The sequence below is a fragment of the Amphibalanus amphitrite genome, unplaced genomic scaffold (assembly GCF_019059575.1).
Source record: "Amphibalanus amphitrite isolate SeventyFive unplaced genomic scaffold, NRLGWU_Aamphi_draft 001113F_arrow, whole genome shotgun sequence".
NCBI classification, from domain to species: domain Eukaryota; kingdom Metazoa; phylum Arthropoda; class Thecostraca; order Balanomorpha; family Balanidae; genus Amphibalanus; species Amphibalanus amphitrite.
Genome location: NW_024882607.1, coordinates 210124 through 233037, shown reverse-complemented (window position 1 = coordinate 233037; position 22914 = coordinate 210124). Strand labels below are relative to the sequence as shown.

Genomic DNA, 22914 nt, shown 5'->3' with positions numbered 1-22914 from the left:
TTCCTCACAATTCATTGATCACAGCTCTCACATGGAAACAATTAACCTCTCGGCAAAGTCTGCATTCTTTCTCACGCTGCCTATAGCCCATCGCCTCCCATCTCGTACAACACTGATCACAGCGGCACAGTACACGCCGCTACAGCAGATCACCCAGTAGTCGCGGTGTACTCCCGCAGTCGCCGCCCGAGTCGTGACTCAGTCGAGTCGTGACTCAGTCGACTCGGCCGGCGGACTCGGAGTCAACAGGCGTGCACAGGAAGTCTGCTCGGTTCCCGCTCCATCGGGCACTGGGACACGGTTTGAGCAGATGCGCCGGTCGTTGAACGGACAAAAAGGGTGGCGGGCGTTTCAGCAGGGAGGCGAGAACAAGGCCTCGTTATACGGACCATCACGGAAAAATGTTTTAAACAATTATTGAGCGTGAATGGTTCTCATCCAAAGTTAATTTTTAAAGCAAAAGTTGTGTTTATATCGCAATCGCTCGGTGGTCATCATCCACAGAGAGCTCACAGTCGATACTCATTGCTCCCTCAATCTTGAGTGCCCTGCTATCCTATATGTGTTCGGCGTTTTCTGAAAGTTTCCGGTCTGTTATACTCAGTGCTTCTGAGGCGTCATGGTGTTCTAAGTGTTTCGTTGTGTTCCAGTGTGGTCGACTTGAGGTACAGTGGTTACAGTGGTTGGTTTGGTTTACTGCACCATGGTGCAGTAGCTGGCAGACTACTGTCCGTCCCGGTCCCGCTTAACTGAACTCTCTGAACTAACTGAATACTCTTTGTGTATTCCAGTGTGGTAGGCTGGAGGTGGTCCAGTGGTTGGCAGACCGGTGTCCGTCCCGGTCCCGCCTTCTACCCGGTGAGGGAGACGATTCTCTGCTGCACGCCGCCGCCCGGCACGGACAGGTCAGTCAGTCAGTCAGTCAGTCAGTCAGTCAGTCAGTCAGTCAGTCAGTCAGTCTCAGTCAGTCAGTCAGTCAGTCACAGTCAGTCAGTCAGTCAGTCAGTCAGTCAGTCAGTCATCAGTCAGTCAGTCAGTCAGTCAGTCAGTCAGTCAGTCAAGTCAGTCAGTCAGTCAGTCAGTCAGTCAGTCAGTCATCAGTCAGTCAGTCAGTCAGTCAGTCAGTCAGTCAGTCAGTCAGTCAGTCAGTCAGTCAGTCAGTCAGTCAGTCAGTCAGTCAGTCAGTCAGTCAGTCTCAGTCAGTCAGTCAGTCAGTCAGTCAGTCATCAGTCAGTCTCAGTCAGTCAGTCAGAGCCATGAGATCAGTCCGACTTTCATCGATGTCACGGTTGTAACATATTCATATTTCTTTCTCGGTGTCTTTTTTTGTCCCCTACCTTTCTTTCGGATATGAATTGTTATCTTTTATGTTTCAATAATTGTATTTCACTGATTGTTATTTATGTATAGGCGATGAAGCATGCTATTCTTTTGATGTTACTATTTAAGTGCTCAAAACCCTCCCGGGTATAAAGCTCCATCGCCACCACTACCAGGACAGTTCAGTATTCCGTGTCGTGAGACTCTCCTCTCCCCAGCACCATAATAACTGTCATGGAGCGGTTGAGGGGAGACAAAGCACGTGGTGTCACCCACTAGTCCAGTAGGTTGTTATGAGTCACGTGGGAGGAACAACACACCACTGGACGTTTTGGTGACGGATAGCCAATCACATTCGTGTTCGACAGCCAATTATAGTGACAGAACTGTCACATGAGACGATACAGATATTGTAGAATGCTAATGAACACTGGCCATTATTCCGCTAAATAAGGCTAAATAGGGCATTGTTATTCATGGACAATGTGAAGTAGTTCGTGTCTTGAATAAGATGTCTGCGCTGAGCGTTCCCGATATTCCAAACGCATTACGCATTCCAAGTAGCGAGCGTATCATACCGAAGGTCAAATCAATTCAATTTCAGTAATAATATCGCTCAAATTATACTGCTCGCACAGTTAATACATCAGTTGCATTAGCGGCGGGCTGCTGTTAGCTCCATCAATAACCTGGCGGTGGCCTGACCGCAGTGGCCGCTCAGCTCGGTCCCACGGCCGGCGTTGGCCAATCGAAGCTGACCCGGCACCGGTGACCCGGGGTCACTCCGTGCTCTCCCGGTGCCGTATCGGCCGGCGCCGCGGCAAATCATGCCGCGCCGCGCCGTAAACGTCCCGAGATGGCCGTCGTGCCGGCCATTAGTGCGGTTCCAGCCACGATGTGATAACCTATGGACGGACGCAGCACCGTTAAATCACGCCCGACCGCCTTTCGTTCGGAGATAATTTGTTTGCCCAGCACCCGCTCGGCGCCGCGCTGAATTGCGAGACATTTTTTCATGGAAAGCTTTGGTGCCAACCGCCTCGTCTCGCCGTTTCACAACCTGTAAAATACTTTATTTTTGTCATCTATTATGCGCTCTGTCCTTTCTAATTATTATCCATCACATTTATGATTTTCGCTTTCATCGTTATCTTGACGTCGCTATTTCTCATTTCGGTTAGATGCATTCCATTTATTATACGTCTGATTCATGGTGTCATCATACCAGACGTTTTGTCCATGTATCAAGACATCTCAATTCTAGATCTGACTCGCCCTGCACCCTATGGGCAGTGATTCATCCTCGCTATCCACCAGCGGGGGACGTTCCCCACCCATCCCCATAGCGCTTATATTTCAACACAGCTTTCTCCAAGATTGAAGGAGCTTCAAGACTCGAGAGCTCGGAGACGAGAGTTGTGAGCTGGGAGACGTGAGACGCGAGACACGGGGCAATCGCCATGTGACCCGAGTTAGAGATGCATATCTCCCCGCCCCAGGTCGACTCCAGTGGCGACTCGCAGACGCAAACAGCTTGTTAGGGCTGTACGGCCGCGACGGAGGAGGAATGCATTTGAATCGATGATGAGAGAGAAAATCAGAACGGGAAACACGCGCGATAAACAGCGAGGGAGAAACCCGAAAAGGTGATAATGGCTCCGGGATGAAATGCTGCGCGTTTTCAGGCATGGCGTTTGAATCCAACTCTGACAAGTTTGCGTCTGATTAGCTATCACTCATGAATGTATGTATCGTGTGAAGATTTCTTCGTAGTACATCAAATTGAATATTAAATCTCCAGTACCGTTGGCCGCATCTTTGATCCTTTGAGATCAGCGCACGATATGGTGCAAATGTTACTGACCTCTTATCCGATCATATGTGGCATCACGTGATGCACCGTATCACGGAGTCGCGCTGTTGGGTGCAGAGGCCAGCTTTAACCCTGTTCCAAGATACCGTTACCAATACCGCTTGTAATCCCGTAGTTCTGTTATCTCATTTTATTTAGCACCCAGCGCTGGAACCGAAAGGCTGCATAACAATCTAGCAAAGCATCCATTCTTCCGAAAGAAGTTGATATGAAATTACAGATAGGAACGCCTTTAAGATTTGTAGCTGATTCTATGAAAATTCCGAGCTTTTTGTCGCATTTTCTTCTATGCAAAGGCTGAGAATTGCTACAGTCAGTCAAAAGAAGTAAAAAAGAAGCATCAGACATCACCATCCACGCTTGAGGCATGGCAGCAGCATGACTTCAATTTGAAAGTCTCCGCTCAATGCTAGCCAACTAGCCATATAAATACCAAGCAGTTATGTGGTAAGGTTGCGTGGTCGGTATCTCGTGTTTCGTAACGTGATGATTTCGTCTGTCGGAAACACGTCTGGAAACGACAGAGATAGCAGCTCTCGGCATGGGGCAAATTGGATCGCCAGTGAAATTTAACGGGTATTAAAGGTAGCCGCAGAGACGGGAGACCTGCCTTCTGCTGACAAATTATGTTGTGAGAGCGGGTTAAAGGTATTCCGTAACACATTTACATATATAAAAATCAAAACGTCTGTACGTATGTATGTATGTTGTAACGCGTCAGTCACGCTTGGCGGGCTATTGCTCCGGAACGGTGCGGGCTACGGGGGTGAAATTTTGGACATAAGTCAGACGCGTGCATCTGTTTGTCGTATTAAATTTTGGTGGGGGTGGGTTCGGTGGTTTGCACGTGGCGGGCGCATCTTTGCGGGATTTTGGGCCGCGGCCGGCGCCGATCAGAGAGCACGCGCATTAGCCTCAGTTTCTTCGCTTGCCAAACTGAGCGAAATCAGAGCCGGAAGGTCACTGACCTTTGGCAATGAATACCGGAACAGAGCACCGCCGGCCAGGAGGAGACGCCAAATTTATTCTGGCAATAACTCGGCCGTTACTGGGCCGATTTTAATGAAAATTGATTTATTACGCTGCGCGTAATGCTGTCCCTCTAGTTCACTTATATAAAATCAAAACGTCCGTATGTATGTATGTATGTATGTGACGCGTCAGTCACGCTTGGCGGGCTATTGCTCCGGAACGGTGCGGGCTACGGGGGTGGAATTTTGGGTGCAAGTCGGACGCGTGCATCTGTTTGTCGTATTAAATTTTGGTGGGGGTGGGTTCGGTGGTTTGCACGTGGCGGGCGCATCTTTGCGGGATTTTGGGCCGCGGCCGGCGCCGAGCAGAGAGCACGCGCCTTAGGCTCAGTTTCTTCGCTGCAAAACTGAGGGAAATCAGAGCCGGAAGGTCACTGACCTTTGGCAATGAATACCGGAACAGAGCACCGCCGGCCAGGAGGAGACGCCAAATTTGTTCTGGCCATAACTCGGCCGCTACTGGGCCGATTTCAATGAAACTTGGTTTAGTGGACTTGAAACTTGGGTTCTTACGCTGCGCGTAATGCCGTCCCTCTTTACGCTGCGCGTAATGCTGTCCCTCTAGTTTACATATATAAAAATCAAAATGTCTGTACGTATGTATGTATGTAACGCGTCAGTCACGCTTGGCGGGCTATTGCCCGGGAACGGTGCGGGCTACGGGGGTGGAATTTTGGGCGCAAGTCGGACGCGTGCATCTGTTTGTCGTATTAAATTTTGGTGGGGGTGCGCTCGCCGGTTTGCACGTGGCGGGCGCATCTCTGCGGGATTTTGGGCCGCGGCCGGTGCCGATCAGAGAGCACGCGCCTTAGGCTCAGATTCTTCGCTGCAAAACTGAGTGAAATCAGAGCCGGAAGGTCACTGACCTTTGGCAATGAATATCGGAACAGAGCACCGCCGGCCAGGAGGAGACGCCAAATTTATTCTGGCCATAACTCGGCCGCTACTGGGCCGATTTTATTGAAACTTGATTTATTACGCTGCGCGTAATGCTGTCCCTCTAGTGCTTGTTAATTTCCATATTTACACAACACTGAATAAGCTCATCTTAATAACACCTTATCAGCTAAATTAGTGCGCTATTAAAGCTGTTATAGTTTGTTAGGTCAACTGCAGTACACGGTAGAATACCACGCTGTTCCAACTACAATAGGGCGACACCGGAGGCTCCTACGCTGGAAAAGACAACACCAGGGACTGCAATTTCTCACAAGTAACAGGCCATCAAAAAGCGGAAAGACTATGCAGTTGGATATACAGGGTGATCCAAAAAATTTGGAACCCCTAGCAAATGTTTATAAGTCCGAAAGTATTATTGCGAACACCATTAGAAAGAGCATTAAATCCTCTATAAAATCACGTCAAATTGGTGCATGTATGTTGTAAAGCATTGGCACATTATTAGCTTTTGGAATGAGCGTCAGAAAACTGAATGAAACGAAATCGCCAAATGTCAACAATGCGCTGAAATCCGTTAGCACTCTATCTATTGTCTTTTTGCGAATAATACCACATCCAAATTCAATTTTATTACCTGAAAATTTACACAGAAGCACACAGTAGAACAGATACCTACACGCGTCCTAGCTTCCGCTGTTCATCCCAGCATGTGCCTAACGCGAGCTCCGTGGTAGTCAAGCAGGCCTGCAGTTGCTTGGGGACAGCTCCGACTGCGCGGACCAGCAGTCTCTGGGACAACTGGTCCCATCAGATTCAGGCCGCCAGCCTTTCCTTTCCTTACAATGGCACGTGAATGAGCTATTTTTATTCATGAACCTCCAACAAGCGACATGAGAACAGCAAACCGTCAATCACTGATTTGCGCATAATGTTTAAAACCGTTTCACTGAGTTTCGTGACACAAATTTTATAGGCAAATGCCTATGGCCATATTTATATAATAATTAGGTTCAATCAACTTGGTTTTATAGAGAATTGAACGCTCTTTCTAATGGCGTTCGTAATTTGTCAATAAATCGAAAGTTTTCTGACTTACAGACAATTTAAGTTAGGGGTTCCAATTTTTTTGGATCACCCTGTGCATAATCCTGGCGAGTAGGCAGACGTCAAAAATTACCATTATAAACAAAGCTATCAAGTACAAGTGCTTTGTTTTACTTCTCATGGACCACCAGCTGCAGCAGCGCCGCACCGATATATTTACATTGGGGGTATCGGTCGCAAAATTGCGACCGATACCCCCTAACCCGACGACGACGAAGTTTTGCTAATTCAATTCGAAAGCTCCGACCCGAACGATTTCTTGTGGAGTTAACCCGCGAGTTGCTGGGGGGGAGGGGGGGCGTTAAACGCCCCCACTTTTTTCGCCGGGCCATATCATAAAAACGGCGCGCCGCAGGCGCGCCAAATTTTAAGTACCTGTAGGGAATTGATTGAAGTTTATTGTGACAAAGTTTCAAAAAAATCGGTCGGAAAATTTTTTGAGATATCGAGGTTTTAGTGACGTCATGATTTCTGAGTTTTCGACCAAAAACGGCATATGTTCAAAAAATCATATAAAATCACAGAATATACATACAGACATACCGTAAACGCCATTAGACTGCCAATACCATGAACAATCAAATGGCTATCTTCGATTATTGATTATCGTTCTGCATTTTCCAAATTCTTGAACTGAAACTTGGCAATTTCTCGTGACTACTTGACGACCATGATACATGCATTTCTTAAATTGAACTTTTTGAGCCAAACACGTACACTATGATAAAATGAATGTCACCATCGTGTTCTACGCCCCAAATTACCCATAAAACATGTGTCACGGGCTGCGAATATCAGTTTTGATTTTCGGGGATTTGTGCCTACCCGGTTGACCTGACCTTGACCCTGACCTGACCTATGCTTGACTGACCCCTACATGGAGCTGACACTCTTGTAGGCCTTATATGATGGATTGTGCACCGTTTTGACAGAGTTTATGACGAGAGGCGCCCATTGCGAAGTCCTGAAGTTCATGCTACTGAAAGCCCGATTTCAGGTGTTTGACCTGACCTTGACCCGACCTGTGACCTCAAAATTCAGCTTTAAAGTACTCATCTCGTCGCGTTCTTTCGTTTGCCGCCTCGTGCGTTTCGCTGCGCCTATTGGTTCTCGAGTTATCGGCTGGGGCGTTTAACGCCCCCCCCCCCCCCAGCAAACGGTGGGTGGCGAAATACCCCAGCAACTGCCGGGTTAAATCCTCATTCTTTTAGGTATTACATTAATAAACTCCACATCAGGTCCTTAAGATCATTTCACGTAGGTAGCAATAATTTGCCATACAAAGTCGGGCAACACGTTACATGACCTTTATTATTGTATTAACTTCCTGACACAAACTTAAGTCAAAAATATCATGATTTGCCTATAACTTACAGCCCAGCTATTTCATTCAGGAATTGCTCATTGGTTGGAATCGCCGACAGCACACCCTCCACGTCACCCTGCCATTGACGACGATGTCGTCCCACGCAGCGGCCTTTAGCGGATATCTCCACACCATCTCTACTGTCCAACAGGACACGGGGCTATTTTTGAGCGATTTGCACATAAAGACTGGATAACTATAGGTTCACAGAGGCAGGCACGCCACGTATGTGCACTAAACTGGGCGAGCCGGTCTGTGCAGCAGACGTCATCGAGACGGCTGACGAGACTCAGATGTTGACGAATATGCTGGTTTGGCTGCCACGATCAAATATCACTTCAAACAGAGTGATTTAAACATGGAATGTTAACATAAAACATATGGAAGATATGTTACTTTGACACTTTGATGCCCATGGCCCAGCATCGCATTGTTAAACTATATCAACATCGGCTGGGCACGAAGCGATGTCTTATGCATTTAAGTCATTTTAGTGAGCTGATGTGCCATGAACTAATCCGGATCATCAGCTGTGGGATTACAGTCGTTCCAGTGTTGTTATCCAAGGTTGAGGTGTTTCAAGGCCACAGTACCGTCCGATCGGCGATTGATAGGAAGCGGTAGATGGGAATAACGTCAAAATCGATATAAGGGCTTTTTCTAAAGATGACCGGCATCTTTTTAGGGACAGGACTACCTGTCATTCCCTGTCGAGCGGATCCATTAGCAGATCGAACTGATCTCGCTCCATATCTACTCAGTTATAAAAGATGACTGAGCGGTAAATGCTTTGGTAATTTTGCGAACTCGGTATTTTATGTACCTACTTTTCGAAGAAAGCGTTTTATCATGTGTGATTTATGTCTTTCACTTTCATTGTGGATTTGGACCATTCGTGCAACGCCAGACTCTGCATGACGATACTTTTCATGCACGCCTATTTGTGAGTTGGCCAATTTAAGTTTCATGCTTCATGATTTACTGAGGGGGAATATTTGTTTCTGGTCCCTAAAAAGCTGTTTCTGGCACCTAATTGCTGATCAGCCCCAAAATGCTTATTCGACCCTAATATCTGAATCTGGCACCTAATTGCTTCCACACAGCCTAAAGTTGCCAGATCGTCTAGTTGAACTCCGTATTTGCTGTTTGCTGATTCAGCACCAAAACCAAAACATCCAGCACCTATTTTATTCCACGTTTGCCTACCTAATTCGCGTAATCTTCCTGATTTTATGTATCCTAACAACATGAACGTTGCATTCGGTGATGTGAAGTGCCATTTTCGCCAGTGGAGATAATGATTAATGCCATTTCTAGCCAAAAGAGAATCACTAGCCAGCTATGGTGCAGCGTAGCAAGACGCTCCTATAGGCTATACCATCCCGCTATGTAGAGACTATGAGATTATTGCACCCTCAGCCATTTTAACGTGAAAAGTTTGGATCCGTCGCTTCCAGCCAGGCTCTCAGGTCATAAACTGGAGTAAAGCAAAATGTCAACTCTGAACAGACATGCCACGCAACCGGCCCTCTTTTCAATATTATTAGCTTTCTGCAATCATCGTCTGACTCCATCTCGATCAAAGGCAGCATCCGGTTTCTACAGGGGCGTTTGACTCACCGGCCACACAATAACCAAAAACAAAATCAAAGCTTCATGCACACATATGCCATACGTAAGAAACGGATGAAAAAGGCACAACCACGGCACAACTCTGCGCGGCAAACAACGGACAATGTCCCACGCAAGATCCCGCGTTTCTTCAGCGGCCTTGAACGGAATGAAAACATTACATTTCTTTTTTGGAGCTATTTGATGACGTCAAAAAATACAATACCCGTTTTAATGGTCAAAATCGAGACAATTACTCACAAAAATGTTTCCCTTTAAGCATTACAAATAAATACTTTTAAATATTTAAATGACATTGTTTTTTTCAAAAAAATTAATATTTTGCTTACTTAAACGTCATATACAATGCTGAGATCACTACGGGGCTGTCTTAGAGTGTAGCTGCACTGGCAACCTTTAGGCTAGACTCCAGGGGTCATTATACCAGAACAACATGATTCTACCAGCCAGTAGTTCATTTTTCTACTAGATTGGTGCTACGCTCAGCATTTAGGTGCCAGATTCAGAAAAAAGAGTAAGGCGTACCGATGGATAGGTGCCAGAAACAGCTAATTAAGGTCATTTTCCATGATTGGTGCTGGTATCCACCAAATAGAAGCTGAGGACCAATTTTGGGGCGAGTCAGCTTTTAGGTGCCAGAAATAGCTTTTCTGGGACGCAATTAAATGGCGTCCTTTACTGAGGCACTTGCCGAATCAAATGGCGAAATACAAGCAAATCCAACCACGTAAGAAATGCTCAGAATGTTTCATGAAACAAACCAGAACATGGAAAATGTAAAATGCAAATCGTACCGTGCACTGTTCGCTGCGCCCTTCATTCCCTCCCCTTTATGACGTCACTGATATCTCTCTGCTGCCAGGTGGAGATCGCCAGCTGGTGTGCGGACCGGTTGCTGCAACACAGGGCCCACCTGGAAGGCGTAGACCGACGTCGTGACACTGCCCTCCACCTGGCGGCCGGAGCGGGAAACACACTGGTCTGCAGGGCACTGCTCGACAGGGGGGCCGCCGTCACCGCCCGGGTAGGTGCGGGGGGGGGGGGGGGTAAGGAGGAAGTGCTCGGAAGAAAGGCGACGGATAAGTCTGAGTTTTACATGAGAATGCTGCTCTAGGCGAAGTCGATAGGGCTAGGATGGAAACATCGATATGGCCAAGTGACTATTGCCTAGTCGTCTTTAGAGATCAGGTGCACCCTAATGCATTTTATGCTAATAATGCTAAATCATGCACATAAATGCCTTTGGCGAAGCTGAAGAAACACTCTGCCCTAAGATTCCTTGCTGTTTTTGAACTTTATGCTACGGTCACTTATTCACGAAGTGATCCTTCGCAGGTGTGCCCCTCCCCTCCCTCCCTTTTCTCCCAGCACCGGCAACTCACCGTTCCCAACATCGGTGAACGGTGAGACATGCCTCAGCTGTCGAAGAGGGAAACAGGCGAAATGCCACCGTTATCTGTACTGTACACTTTTGCCGTTCGAGCACTAATTCCCTGACCTTGGATTGACACAAGTTCTGCAACTGCAACAAAGACAGTGCCGCATAACTGCATTAGAACAACAAAGGCACTAGACGGTACTGTAAAAGTGCATTAGGTATGACTGCATATCGCCCAGGCTGGCCTCCACAATTCGCCATTGCAGCAACGATGAAAATCACACATCTACTGACACATGGGCGACGTGACTTTACCAACAGTATCTACCGAAAACCGTGAATAGGTAGGTATGTTTGCTCTTACCCATTGCGTAATGCGTAGAGCTGAAGATCAGTTAGATCACTGTCCCTCTACTCTTTCTTCAGAACGCCTGCGGTCTGAAGCCGTACGACGTGGCGGCTCAGACGGGTCACCACGCATGCGCCGAGTACCTGCTGACCTTTGAGACCCTGGCCGACCTGGCCGGTGACTTCTGCAGTCTCGAGGTCGAGGCAGCGCGACTCAGTCGAGACAACGCCGACTACAAGGACAACTTCCGGTCAGTGCAGTGCCGGAAATCGGCTTCTCCCGACAGAGGAAATCGGAGTTCAGGGGAGCTTTGGGAGTAATCGATGTCGATTAGAGTTGCAACAGTGAGATAAATCGACTGAGGAAAAGATCAATGCATTTAGCATTCCACTCGAACGCACCAAAGGAAATATGATTATCAGCTACATATCGCTTATCAGTATCCCACGACAAATAATTGAATTGCTTCATGAATGTAACTGAATTGCCTCTGGAAACCTTTGCTAAGCTAAAAACACCTTTATTTTTTCCATGACCGTGCTTCTCCCCCCAAAAGGCTCATAACGTTAGAAATGCTCCATTTTTGCCCGGCCTTAATGACGACCGAGTCCGCTGACCGCTTTTCTCCGCCGCCTGCAACGTTCCTGAGCGCTTGCCTCAGTATTACCAGTATGACTCTGCAGCCCTATGTAAGATAAACGTTTCTAATCGAATCCGTGTGCCGTCTTCACGTCGAACTATTTGTGACTTCTCCCGCACGTTTGTCTGTGTCACTCATTATATATCCGAGGCCGGAGGCGCTGTTTTATAATATTCACCCCCACCCTCGGTGTGTCGCAGGGAGGTGCTGTCTGTGGCCCGCCGGCTGCTGAGGGAGCGCGCTGAAATGCACGCCGCGCTGCGCCAGCTGCGGGACGACTGGCAGCTGCTGCAGGAGCGGCTGCTGCGGCAGCTGCAGCTGGCGGCTGCCGAGCGACACCAGCTGCGCAGGCAGCTGCAGGAGGCCGACCCGGCAGCTGAGCCCGACGAGCCGCAGCTGGGGGAGACGGACCCCGCCCAGCTGGCCGAGCAGTTGTCAGCGTTGCTAGATAGGTGGCAGCAGTGCAGCGTCCCGGTCGCCGAGACCGCGCTGTGCGAAAGCCAGAGTCGACTTCAAGTGGCGGAGACGGCCTGGCACCGGCTCAGGGCGTCCAGAAAGGAGCCCGCCCAGCCGCTGACGGAGGCTCAGGAGATCGTCAGGTGGGTGGGACGTGGCAGGGAGGGACTGCTGTACTGAGGTCAAAGACTGGTGGACTGAAGTCAGGGACTGGTGGACTGAGGTCAGGGACTGAGGTCAGGGACTCACTTATCCGTGCTTCTATCCTCAGGATACTGAAATCCTTCTCCTCCACGCCGCAACCCCCCTCCGGGCTGGACAGGCAACTTTATCTCATGCGGGCTGCTCCCTTGGAGCGGCACCGCTGCTCCTGAGGGAGCGCACCTCGTAGCCGGGTGCAGTGAGTGCCTTGGGGCTGGGTGGCCTGTCCTCTGGACGGGCTCAGCCCCGGCGACTCACTAGGGTGCCTGCCCAGACCAATGTCTCCCCCTAATTCCTATCATCCTTCCGGCTCTGCAATGCTCTTGTCGACCGAAAGGGCCTAACCCAACAAAACAACAAAACAAAGGTCAGGGACTGGTGGACTGAGGTCAGAGACTGGTGGACTGAGGTCAGGGACTGGTGTGCTGAAGTCAGGTATTGAGGTCAGGGACTGGCGTATTGAGGTCAGGGACTGGCGTAATGAGGTCAGGGACTGGCGTAATGAGGTCAGGGACTGATGTACTTTGGTCAGGGACTGATGTACTTTGGTCAGGGACTGGTATACTGAGGTCAGGGACTGATGCACTCGGCGACTTCTGTTCAGAGATCATTCGGGATAACAGCATGAATTATGATCTGGACTTGTGAACTCAAAGGGCAAGGTGTCAACCAGACTCTGTAGTAGGCAATATTAGGAATGTGGATACGCCTTTGCTGACAAACAATGCCTTTTAGAGCACTTTTGCATAACGCATTACTGATCGATGGACATGCATAATGCATATCACGCCAGGACCACCCAAAAGCTACATGTACGATATTCATGTGGCGATGCTAATGATTGATGTTTTCTGTGAAGTGTCCGCTAATACACCCTCGCCCGCACATGGGGGGGGGGTGGTTGCCACCCCCCCCCCAGGCAGTCTTTCTGCTCTGCACTCAACATTTTTAGAGCTAGAAGGCTGATTTTTCGTATAGCTGCTCGTCTATCCTTTCTTGATGTCCACTGAAAATTTCAAGTTTCTGTGATTTTTGGTTTCGGAGATATGACCTTGTTTTTCAGGTCATGTCATGACCCAAATGGCCTATTCTCAACATCTTGCGTTTGCCATGGGCCTTGTGAGCTTTTGACACCCTGATTTCGGCCTTTTTTGCCAGTCTTACCTCCCACCTATCATGGAACATGTTGTTCGACGATGTACAGGGGTCAAGGTCAGGGTCAAGGTCAACCTAGGTCATCTAAGATAATTGCGTTTTAGGCAAGCTGAATTTACTTTTTGTGAAGTTTTTTGACCGCATTTTTGGTAAAAGCTTCTCAGATCATGATTTCATGTGATATGGACCCAAAAACAATCGGTACACACATTAGTATACACACAGACACACACAGACATACAAACACATATAATTGACCTTGACCTAACTTGACCTGAAATGACCTCAGCAGCAAAATTCTGGTCGGATAGTGTGACAAAGAGATTCTAGCTGGCTTGGCACCAGAAAACAGCATCGTCATCGGTATTTGATAAGCAGCGCACTTGATATCCAACGGTGACCAAAAACAGCAACATTTTTTAGTTTGACCTGACCTGGAAGGTCAATGACTGACCTGAGAAGGTAAAACTGGGTATCATTGGATTCGTCTCTTCCCAAAGAATCTTTTTGGTCTTTACTGCTAAGCTCTATCTCCAACAGGAACGAAATGGCGCGGGGGGGGGGGTGGCAACCACCCCCCCCCCATGTGCGTTCTAGGATGGGAAAATGGCATGTGCGGGCGAGGGTTAATCTCGTTGGTTTCAGGTTTGACGTATTTGTTGTAGCACTCACTGACACCATGTTTGTACTGCAGGAACAAGATCGGTGACATCCGCGCCCAGGCGGCCCCGGGACGACCTCTGGACAGCAGTGCCTTCTCCTGTTCGGACGAGGACTCTCTGATCGAGGTGGAGCTGCTCCAGGGGACGCCGCCGACCCCGCCGCCCCGACCGCCCGGCTGCGCCCCTCCCCCGACCCCTCACCACCCCTACTCTACCGACCGAGTCCCAACTTACCCAGCGCCGGCCACAGTGTCTTCAGAGCGGACCTCGACTCCGGCCAAAGCCAGCCTGGACAGGAGCTTCGACAGCGGCGTCAGCGGCGGACCGATCAACTCCAGCTTCCAGGCTCTGTCGGTAGATGGCAGCAGACTCTCCCGGCGTGATCTGGGTTCCCGGCGCCGCTCCCAGCGATCCTCTGCTCACCTTGAGCGACGCGGAAAGAGCGCCGATCCTATCGAGCGCTCCACCCTCCCAGACTCTTTCCCTGCGGACGGTGAAGGGGCTCTTTGGCCACCCTTCGAACTGAGTCGCAGTCTGGACTGGTCCGAGGGGACCTCTCCGCGCCGACGTCCCGCTCCATCGGGGAACGAGAGCGTAGCGCTGGCTCGAGCCGAGCTGCGGCGTCGGCTGCGACAGCTGGCTCTAGTATCCGAGTCCGGCTCAGCAGCGGTGCTCGATGTCATTGAACCCTCAGGCAGCGAAGCAGGCAGTGCAGAGGATCTGGTGAGGAGAGAGGTGGAGGCCCAGCGCAGGGCGAGAGCGCGCTCGGCGCCTCCCCCACGGAAGGGAGACTCGGCCGGGGAGGCGGGGGAGTCAGCTGATCTCTCTGGGGAGGGAGATCTGCACTGGCTGGATGATGATTGTATAACGGTCAATGGCGATGCTGTTCATTGTGACAGTAATGGAAATGATGACGGCTCGCAGCGGCAGACAATGGAAACAGAACCAGCGCCACAGCCAGCCCAGTGGAGGGCGTCGCTCAGGACCGCGTCACCGGGCCGCTGTAGGGACACAGATGGCTCTGAGCGCCGGGGTAGGACCGGGAGAGGCGACAGAACCAGACGCTCCGGTCGCGTGCGGCGCGAGACTGGCACCGAGAGCTCCTCCGGTCGGGAGAGATCGACAGGGACCGGTGGAGACTCCCAGACCGTCCCTGAGCATCCGACCCCTCCCAGTTCCGTACCGATCCTCTCTGCACCGGATATACTCCAGGGCACGCGACACTGGCGCGATCCGGGCGAGGACAGTGACGAGGCGTCTCCAGAGAAACCAGACCTACCGCTGTTCCAGTTGGGGAACACCACCCCCTCCGCCGCAGCTGCCGCTGGCGACGCAGCCACCGCAGGAAAGAAGCGAAGCTTCCTTCAGAAATTCAGCATCCGGGCTCGCTGGACACCGAAGAAGCGGGATCGACCAGCTCGGCCAGGTCAGGAAATCACTGCAGTGGACTTCAGGGAGACATACTCGAGTGAGACCAGGGATGACACGCTCTCAGTACAAGAGAGCGTCCAGGAGGAGACGGTTGACGACCCTCCTCCGCTACTCCTTCCCCGCTCTGCCGCTCCCTCTGAGAACGGCCGAGTCAGCCGAGAGTCGAGACATAGTCAGGGTGAGGTCCGACCCGCGGCCGAGCCCTGCGACGCTGCCGGAGAGAGCCGGTTCCTGGACGGGGATAGTACGGCAGATCTGTTTACCGCTGTGTGTGTGAGTACCTATGCCGATAGTGCATCCGAGTCGTCCCGCTCAGCGGTATCCCGCCGCTCCCGGCAGAGCTCGTCTCCCGGCCGGCCGCTGCTGAGTGGTGGTCAGCCTCCGTACCGCCCACCCGGCCGTCAGAGTACGACAGGTCCTGAGACGGTTACTGGCAGTGAAACAGCAGGAGTCAGCGATCAGGCCGCAGGGCTGCGAGGAGCCGCCAGTCGACCTGCCTCCAGCGCTTCTGTTGTGTTGGCGGGCCGCCACAGCCCGGCTGCGAGCGAGACCAGCCATACAGAGTCGACCCAGGCGCCCGCCTCGGACGTATCAGTCACAGAGTCTGCCAGACACCTGCCTCCGCCAGCTGGCGCAGGTGGCGCCACCATGCGGCCGCTAGGTGGCGGTGGCGATCAGTCACCAGGTGACGCGGCGGGCGGGAAAGTGGGAGCAGTAGGACAGCCGATGGGCACTGGACAGAAGTCGCAGAGACCCGAGGGAGCTCCAGCACCAGCGCCTCTCGGCCACACAAAATTGGTGAGTCCTGATGCCTGTTTTGCATACCAGTTGATGACAAACCATAAAATGCAACGGTACCTTTTTACTCAAGCCTCGACTCTCATTTCTACGAGTAAGGGGCGATATTGCGCTTGTGTAGTGAATTTTTCAGTCTGCTCATGCTCTTGCTGACTGTTTAGGCTTTGTGAAATACTGATAAGTGTTTTTTTTTTGTCAGATGCCTGAGAACGGAGTTCGCCCAAGACGGTCCGACCGACCCTGGTACGAAATCAGTGACGATGACTGAGTTCCGATTCGGCTCTGTTGGACATCAACGCTGCCGTTAGACAGATGACTACCGAGATGCTACCGACTGCCAAGATGGCTGAGTTTCCATGCGAGTAAAAATGTGTCCCCGCAATGTTTCACTCTCGAAAGGTGTTGTTATAAATGTGATTTTCCGCAGACGCATAACCTGACCGGTCGCTTACAGAAGGATTCGTAGCGTGCTTGATGCTGGTGACTCGTAATTGTGATGAGATTATGGGTGTCGGTGTGTACAATTTTGTCGAGGTGCTAGAAGTCGTGGCATGATTATGCGAAAATGTGAAGGGATGGCAGCGACTGCTAGGGAGACAGGCTTAGGAGGGAAAATAGAGGGAATGCGGGTAGAACCGTTTTTTCTCTTTTTTTTGCATTTCGTTCTCGGTTCGTTTATACTAGCCCGCTATCACTCTGCCACATAGCTCGTGTGGGTGCATGAATGGTGATGTGATCGTGCAATGTTTATGCCTCCCAAAAGTTCGTTAAATGTGAAACTTTACGAGGAACAGTTGTGCTGTGTCACGCTTGGCCACAAAGATACAAAGCCAGTAAATAAACGCAGGATTATCTGTTTGGGCGTTTCCGATACTTACTTCACGAAGATAGTATGAACGGTATGAACCATGAACAGATCACGATTTTTCAAAGGTTAAACCACCACTTCCCACGTATATCCATATCAATACAAACACCGTCGTTGTTTACAAAATACCAGTTTATTCTTGAAACACTGTTACGCTGCATATACAGGACGGCGCGGCCGGGGGGCGCTGCTCCCTTGGTGAGCGAGAGAAGGCAGAGGGGCGGCCGACGGGTCGGCGCGTTGCGCTCGGACGGGCAGAACAGCCAACTACTGCGCCGACAGCGCCACCTGCGGCGCGCCGGCAGCGCCACCTGCGGCCGGGCGGCGCCAAACACCCACCAGCAACCAGCGCGACGGACCAAACTCTTTGTACTTTTAACAATAACAATAATAAATGTGCTGGTATTTTCACGCGAACGCCAAAGCGGCGGCGGCGTCAATTCTAACGGGCCTACGCTATTATGCAAAGCGCGGAAGCAATTGATATCAACACGGCTAAAACCATTCAGAATTTAAAAGGCTCGCCACCGGTCGTCGGATTCTGTACACAAGACGCCGGGCGGCGGCGGCAGAACGAAGGCAACAGGGCCGAGTCGGGCAGTTCGCATACGATCCCAACACCATCTTGCTATTGCTGTATGTACAGTAATAAATAGGCCGCCGGGCCGGCGCCGGGGCGGCTCACTGGTCTGTATGTCTGTCTGTCTGCCGGCCCGGCCTCGGCAGGCCCGCTCAGATCACACTGCTCCGTGCCGCGTGCGCACGTGCACCGGTCACACGTCGCGCGCACGTGTCCTCTCAGGTCAGGCGGCGGGTGTGTCCACTGTCCGCTGTTCAGTTTGTGCCGCCATCATGCTCGCTCAGAGTTCAATCACACATATTCTGCCGGTCAGCCTCGCAGTCACAGTAGTATGACGCTCACTTGTGTAACATTGCACTACGGTGTGGTGTAAGATTACACCCGGTGTAGTTAACGCTACACACCGCCTTCCGAAGATGACCTCACGCACACAGCACTCGCGATCTCCGGTAATGACGTCACACATCATCTCCGGCGATGACGTCACACACCACCTCCGACGATGACGTCACACGCTGTGACCGATGATGACGTCACACGTCACCTCCGGCCGCCGTAACCGACTGTGGTCACTTCCATCAGGTCGTGAGTTTCCACGGCCGTTGGACGATCAGACGAATCAGGACCGACGTGTACGGGCGGTCGGCGGCTGTGCAGAGGCTGGTGTGTCGGCTGGCAGAATGGTGGACGCCGGTGGGCAGCTCCTAAATCATCGCGCAATCGCACCTGCAAAACAGACACGATTAGATATTTGTCGATAAACATTACGGCGTGGCAGATAATGCTTACAACTTGTACTGAAATTTGATTGATAAATATTGATGAAATATATCATTCTACGGGGCACAGGGACGTAAATTTTTATCTTCGCAACCGGGCAAAGACATAGTGCGACGAATGCTTAGGCACGAAATTGCACTTCCAAGTAAGGCATATGTAAACTATGAAAACCGAAATAAGCTATCTAAAAGAGACATGATGTCAAGGTAAGTGAGAGTGACCTACGACGACAAAGGACTGTATAAATGAAAACAAACACGCAGAGTGGGTAAAGACTTCGGGTTGGTACTACAACCATGACTAATGAGCCTTTACAATAGCACACCGAAATCAATAAAAAAAATATACGCATTAATACTGACCACAACCAAACACAACACGAATATCTTTTCAGGTACGATAATGGATGCAGGTCAGGTTTCGTTGACAATGGTTTGTTGCACAATAATTTCAAGGAATATAACCACTATTAAAAACAACGGAATAGATGGATCGGCAGGCAAACGATACCTATCATACATCTATGATACGAATAGTTGTGTAGCAGGGCATGAAACACGGCCACAGTATATGTATGGAGCGAGTCAGTAAAGTGTATAAAGACTAACTAGATAGCAATATGTTATAAACTAGACTGAGAGAACTAGAGAGTGAGCACAGTGGCGCCGAGCGGCAGAGTAGAGGGGAACACAGAGTAGAGCACTGTGCTCAGAGCACGATACTCACGTGCTCCCGACCACCTGAAATGCCAGCTCGGTCACCATGGCAACACACACGCGCCGTTTGTCTGTGTATCTGTCCAATGAGTCGGAATATACGATGGACCAGAGGTCCTACGTTTTACATGTCAGTCAGACGGTCAGTCCACTGGGGTCTGGTCTGCTGGTCTGTGTCTGGTCTGGATCAGACAGTGACGTACCCGACAGCGGAGTTGGCAAACGCGAACCGATGGCAACAGTACCGAGACAATATTTTACGACGGCTACAGTTGTTTAACGACGCATGCTAGCCCAAGAAAAAGGCTGGCATGCCTATGAAAAACCACTGTAACAATATATTCAAGACACTGCGCATCGGACATTTCAAGTCTTACGCTAGACAGAAATGACGCTCACTTCCCGCATAAGATAATCTACAGAGCACCTAGAAGCGATTTTAAATTGAAATAACGTCTTATATACCGAAATCGGTTTTATTTTTTGTCGTAAGCGCACCGCTCACTCAACAATCAGCACTGAGCGGCCACTATACAAAATACGGCTTCATCACTACCGGACAAATGCGAGCATCACCGCACTGTACATCGAGTGAGAACACAACCACTACTTCTGCGCCAGCCGGCTTCTCATCAGTTCCAGACGGCGGAGCGACATATGCTACCGCAATATATCCGTACAGAGCGAATACGACTGCCCATCGCCCCTTCAACAGTTCGTAGACACCAGCCGCCCGGCCAACAACATACAACGTGTCTCGGTAAATAGATACGGAACTTGCGAGAGTGCGACGGACGGCGAGAGAACGAGCGGACGCCCCACTCTGGAGCGGCTGGGTGCCCGGCCGGCAGCCGCTAATGAGATTGCATGATTCTCCCGACGGTGATTCGCTAGACACGGACGCTACGGCGCCGCCGCGCGCTGGTAAGGCACAAAACCGACATCGCCAGCCAGCTGAGAAGAAATTTAGTAGCGACGAATCAGTAGAGACGAAGGGAGGAGGCTCGGAAAGCAAGGAACATGGAGAGAAATAGAAATGATGCAAATTCCACAGGAACGACATACAATAGGGCTTCGACGGACAATAAAATAAGATACTTTGGACAGGTGCAGAGCCAAGAGGAAAAACAGCCGACTGGCAAAACGCGTCACTGATGGAGACCTATCCCTGACAATAGACCAATCACCGAGGACAAAGACACGGACACAGATACACACATCATATCTCCTTATCACTCAAACGCCCGCCACTAGCGTTACAAGTGTCCACGGCGAGAGAATCGCCATCCACCGATTTGTACTAGCCTGAAGCGCGAGACCTAAACCTAAACAGCTGACCGACGGCCCACCGCGCCGGCCAGCCGCCCAATGGGGGCTCGTGCTGACGTCACACTGTGATTGTGACGTCACAACCACGCACCGCGCCGTCAGGTAACGTGATGATTCGTCATTAAACGTGATGGGGTGATGTACTGTGCTTTGACATTGATCTAGAAGCGGAGTGGTGAAATATACTGAGGGCCCGCCTCGAAATGTGTAGGATGCTAAGTCGAGGAAATTTGTATAAGACAGACTATATAAGGTGAAATGGAGAGCCTGTCAGCTGGTGAAATAAAGTGTATATGATTGGCTGTAAAAGGTCTGAACCGGCTGACCAAGAAAGAAGCAGACATAAATAGAATCTCTATTCTCTACATAACTATGTAGTATGTACTTTCATAGCCTTGTTCGAGCTCACTTTCCTTTTGAATCAGCACGCTGATGATTTTACCATATGTGGAGGTTCATTGCTGGCGTTTCTTAGCCTCTTATTGGTGAACCGCACAACAGGCCATGTAAATTCGACCAATGGGAAGCCGAAAAATGCCAGCAAGCTGGCTGCCTGCTGATAAAAGACGGCGACCGAAGGGCGCCGATGTTCGTGTGCAGCCTAATGATTTGTATCCCGCGCAAACACAGCGAGAAGGGCCCAGCCTTCTCTCCCCCTTATCATGCAGTTATCAAATATATCATATCATATGTGCAATGAAGCAGTACCGCCAGTCAAAACGAGTGTGACTCATGAACTCAGTGCATCCGGTTATTTACTAAGCAACTAAAATATGCTGTGTACTCAGGTCTCAGCCTCAACGCCATTATAATCCGCAAAAATGGTCTTTATGGTAAGCCATCGGATTCCCCTCTTTTTAGAATTTAGATCATTTCTGACGGGAATTGGGGCAACAATCGCATTTAGATCAAATTTAATGCTACACAGACAAGTCTGTGTATGCATAACAGCATAGCTATACTTCAAGGCTGTAAGCCAAAACACTTTTGCCAGGAAAAAGAACAGGTTCTGACTCCACAGGTCAGATTTGAAGCTCACTTCATATCCTCTCAGGCTTTTCGATCTCTGGATTAGCTTCCAAGAATGTTTTGTTTGGGCCAAGCTAATTGTCCACCCAAATGTCGCTACTTGAAAGTAATGGCAGGGACATTATTTACTAATGTGTAATACACTTACAGCGAGCAATGGCGCACGCTCCCTGCACAGTACCAAGTCCTGATGATCGTCGATGCATAAAGAACATACAACCCTTCCTCGACAGCTCGATATCCTGCAAAGCTGGCAGCTAATTCAACAAGTTCGTCCACTTTCTACATCCACCAGACCACCCAGCTCGATACCCAATTGGTACCGCGCGTAGCTATAACTGATATAAATCGATTGTACACAGTATACGCGCTAATAAGCAGTAACGCCCAGCAGTCAGCGGGGGCTCCCCCCGGTCGCGGCGTGCCCGTGCCGACGGTGGCGCCTCTGGCGGGCTGCGGGCGAAGCTCTGGTGGGCGCCCGCGCCGCGCCGCGTCGCACCTGACTCAGTACCTGGCGTTCAACTGGTGACGGTAAAGAGTTCTTTGTGCAGTGCCGGGAACTCCAGGTGCGGCGCCATCCGCTTGAAGTTGGTGATCACCTCCAAATGTGTGGCAGAAGCTTCCCTGAAATGCGTCATGGGACAGGGTAAGGCAACGTCCAAACAATCAGAAAAGGAACCATGTGAGACTCGCAGAAATGACCTAAAACAACTCATGATGCCTTCCAAGATAATTATTTCGTAAAACACGAGGCTGGATAGAAAACCATACTCTTCAAAGCTCAGCGACCATGAAAGCTGTGAACAGCAAATAGTCGTTATCTCCCCATCTGGTGCCACTCCGCTCGCTCTCCCTCTGTTCCTCTCCGCTGCTCTCATCTCCCCTGTTCCTCTCGATCTCTTTCCTCTCCGCGTTAGCTCACCTGAGGCTGTGCACCTTGGAGAGGAGCATCTGGAAGGCAGTGACGTCGCCCTTGACTGGCAGTGGGTGCGATCTCTCCAGCTGAATCCTAAGCGCCTTGAGGAGCTCCTCGTTGAGCCGCCGGACGCCGTCGGCGCACGAACACGTCAGGCCCGGCCGGTCTGCAGGAGGGTCAGCGAGGGTCAGATGAGGTGTGCAAACAATCAATATTCTCGTCAGCATTGATACTGTGGGAGCCTCTGGGTCTAAACTCTAAATTGTCTCCATCAGGCAATTTTTAAGTCTGATCTGAGATAATGGTAAATGATATTGGATAACTTGAGAATTGGAAATTAGACAGACACTAATTTCCGAATAATTTTATTTTAGACTCAAAATATTAGCAGCCTTCACAT

The 22914-nt window shown here is 50.3% G+C and overlaps 2 protein-coding genes across 6 annotated transcripts in view; one reads left to right on the top strand and one right to left on the bottom strand.

Moving 5' to 3' along the window:
* Positions 1 to 791: 791 nt before the first annotated feature.
* LOC122370240 (treacle protein-like) lies at positions 792 to 17152 on the top strand (the record flags this gene model as incomplete). The annotated part of the gene is made up of 6 exons (XM_043345667.1): positions 792 to 905; positions 10089 to 10250; positions 11031 to 11203; positions 11794 to 12192; positions 14100 to 16296; positions 16496 to 17152. Coding segments are annotated over 6 exons (3114 nt in total), but the record flags the coding sequence as incomplete, so codon positions are not given.
* A 126-nt stretch (positions 17153 to 17278) lies between these two features.
* LOC122370246 (probable nuclear hormone receptor HR3) overlaps positions 17279 to 22914 on the bottom strand; it is a 74011-nt gene continuing 68375 nt past the window's right edge. For all 5 annotated transcript variants that reach the window (XM_043345679.1, XM_043345682.1, XM_043345680.1 and 2 more), the window contains 3 exons: positions 22521 to 22680; positions 22110 to 22222; positions 17279 to 18470 (listed from right to left, as the gene is read on the bottom strand). In XM_043345679.1, coding sequence (XP_043201614.1) covers positions 22117 to 22222; positions 22521 to 22680 — 266 coding nt within the window. In that variant the 3' untranslated portion in view covers positions 17279 to 18470; positions 22110 to 22116. The remainder of the gene's footprint in view (positions 18471 to 22109; positions 22223 to 22520; positions 22681 to 22914) is intronic.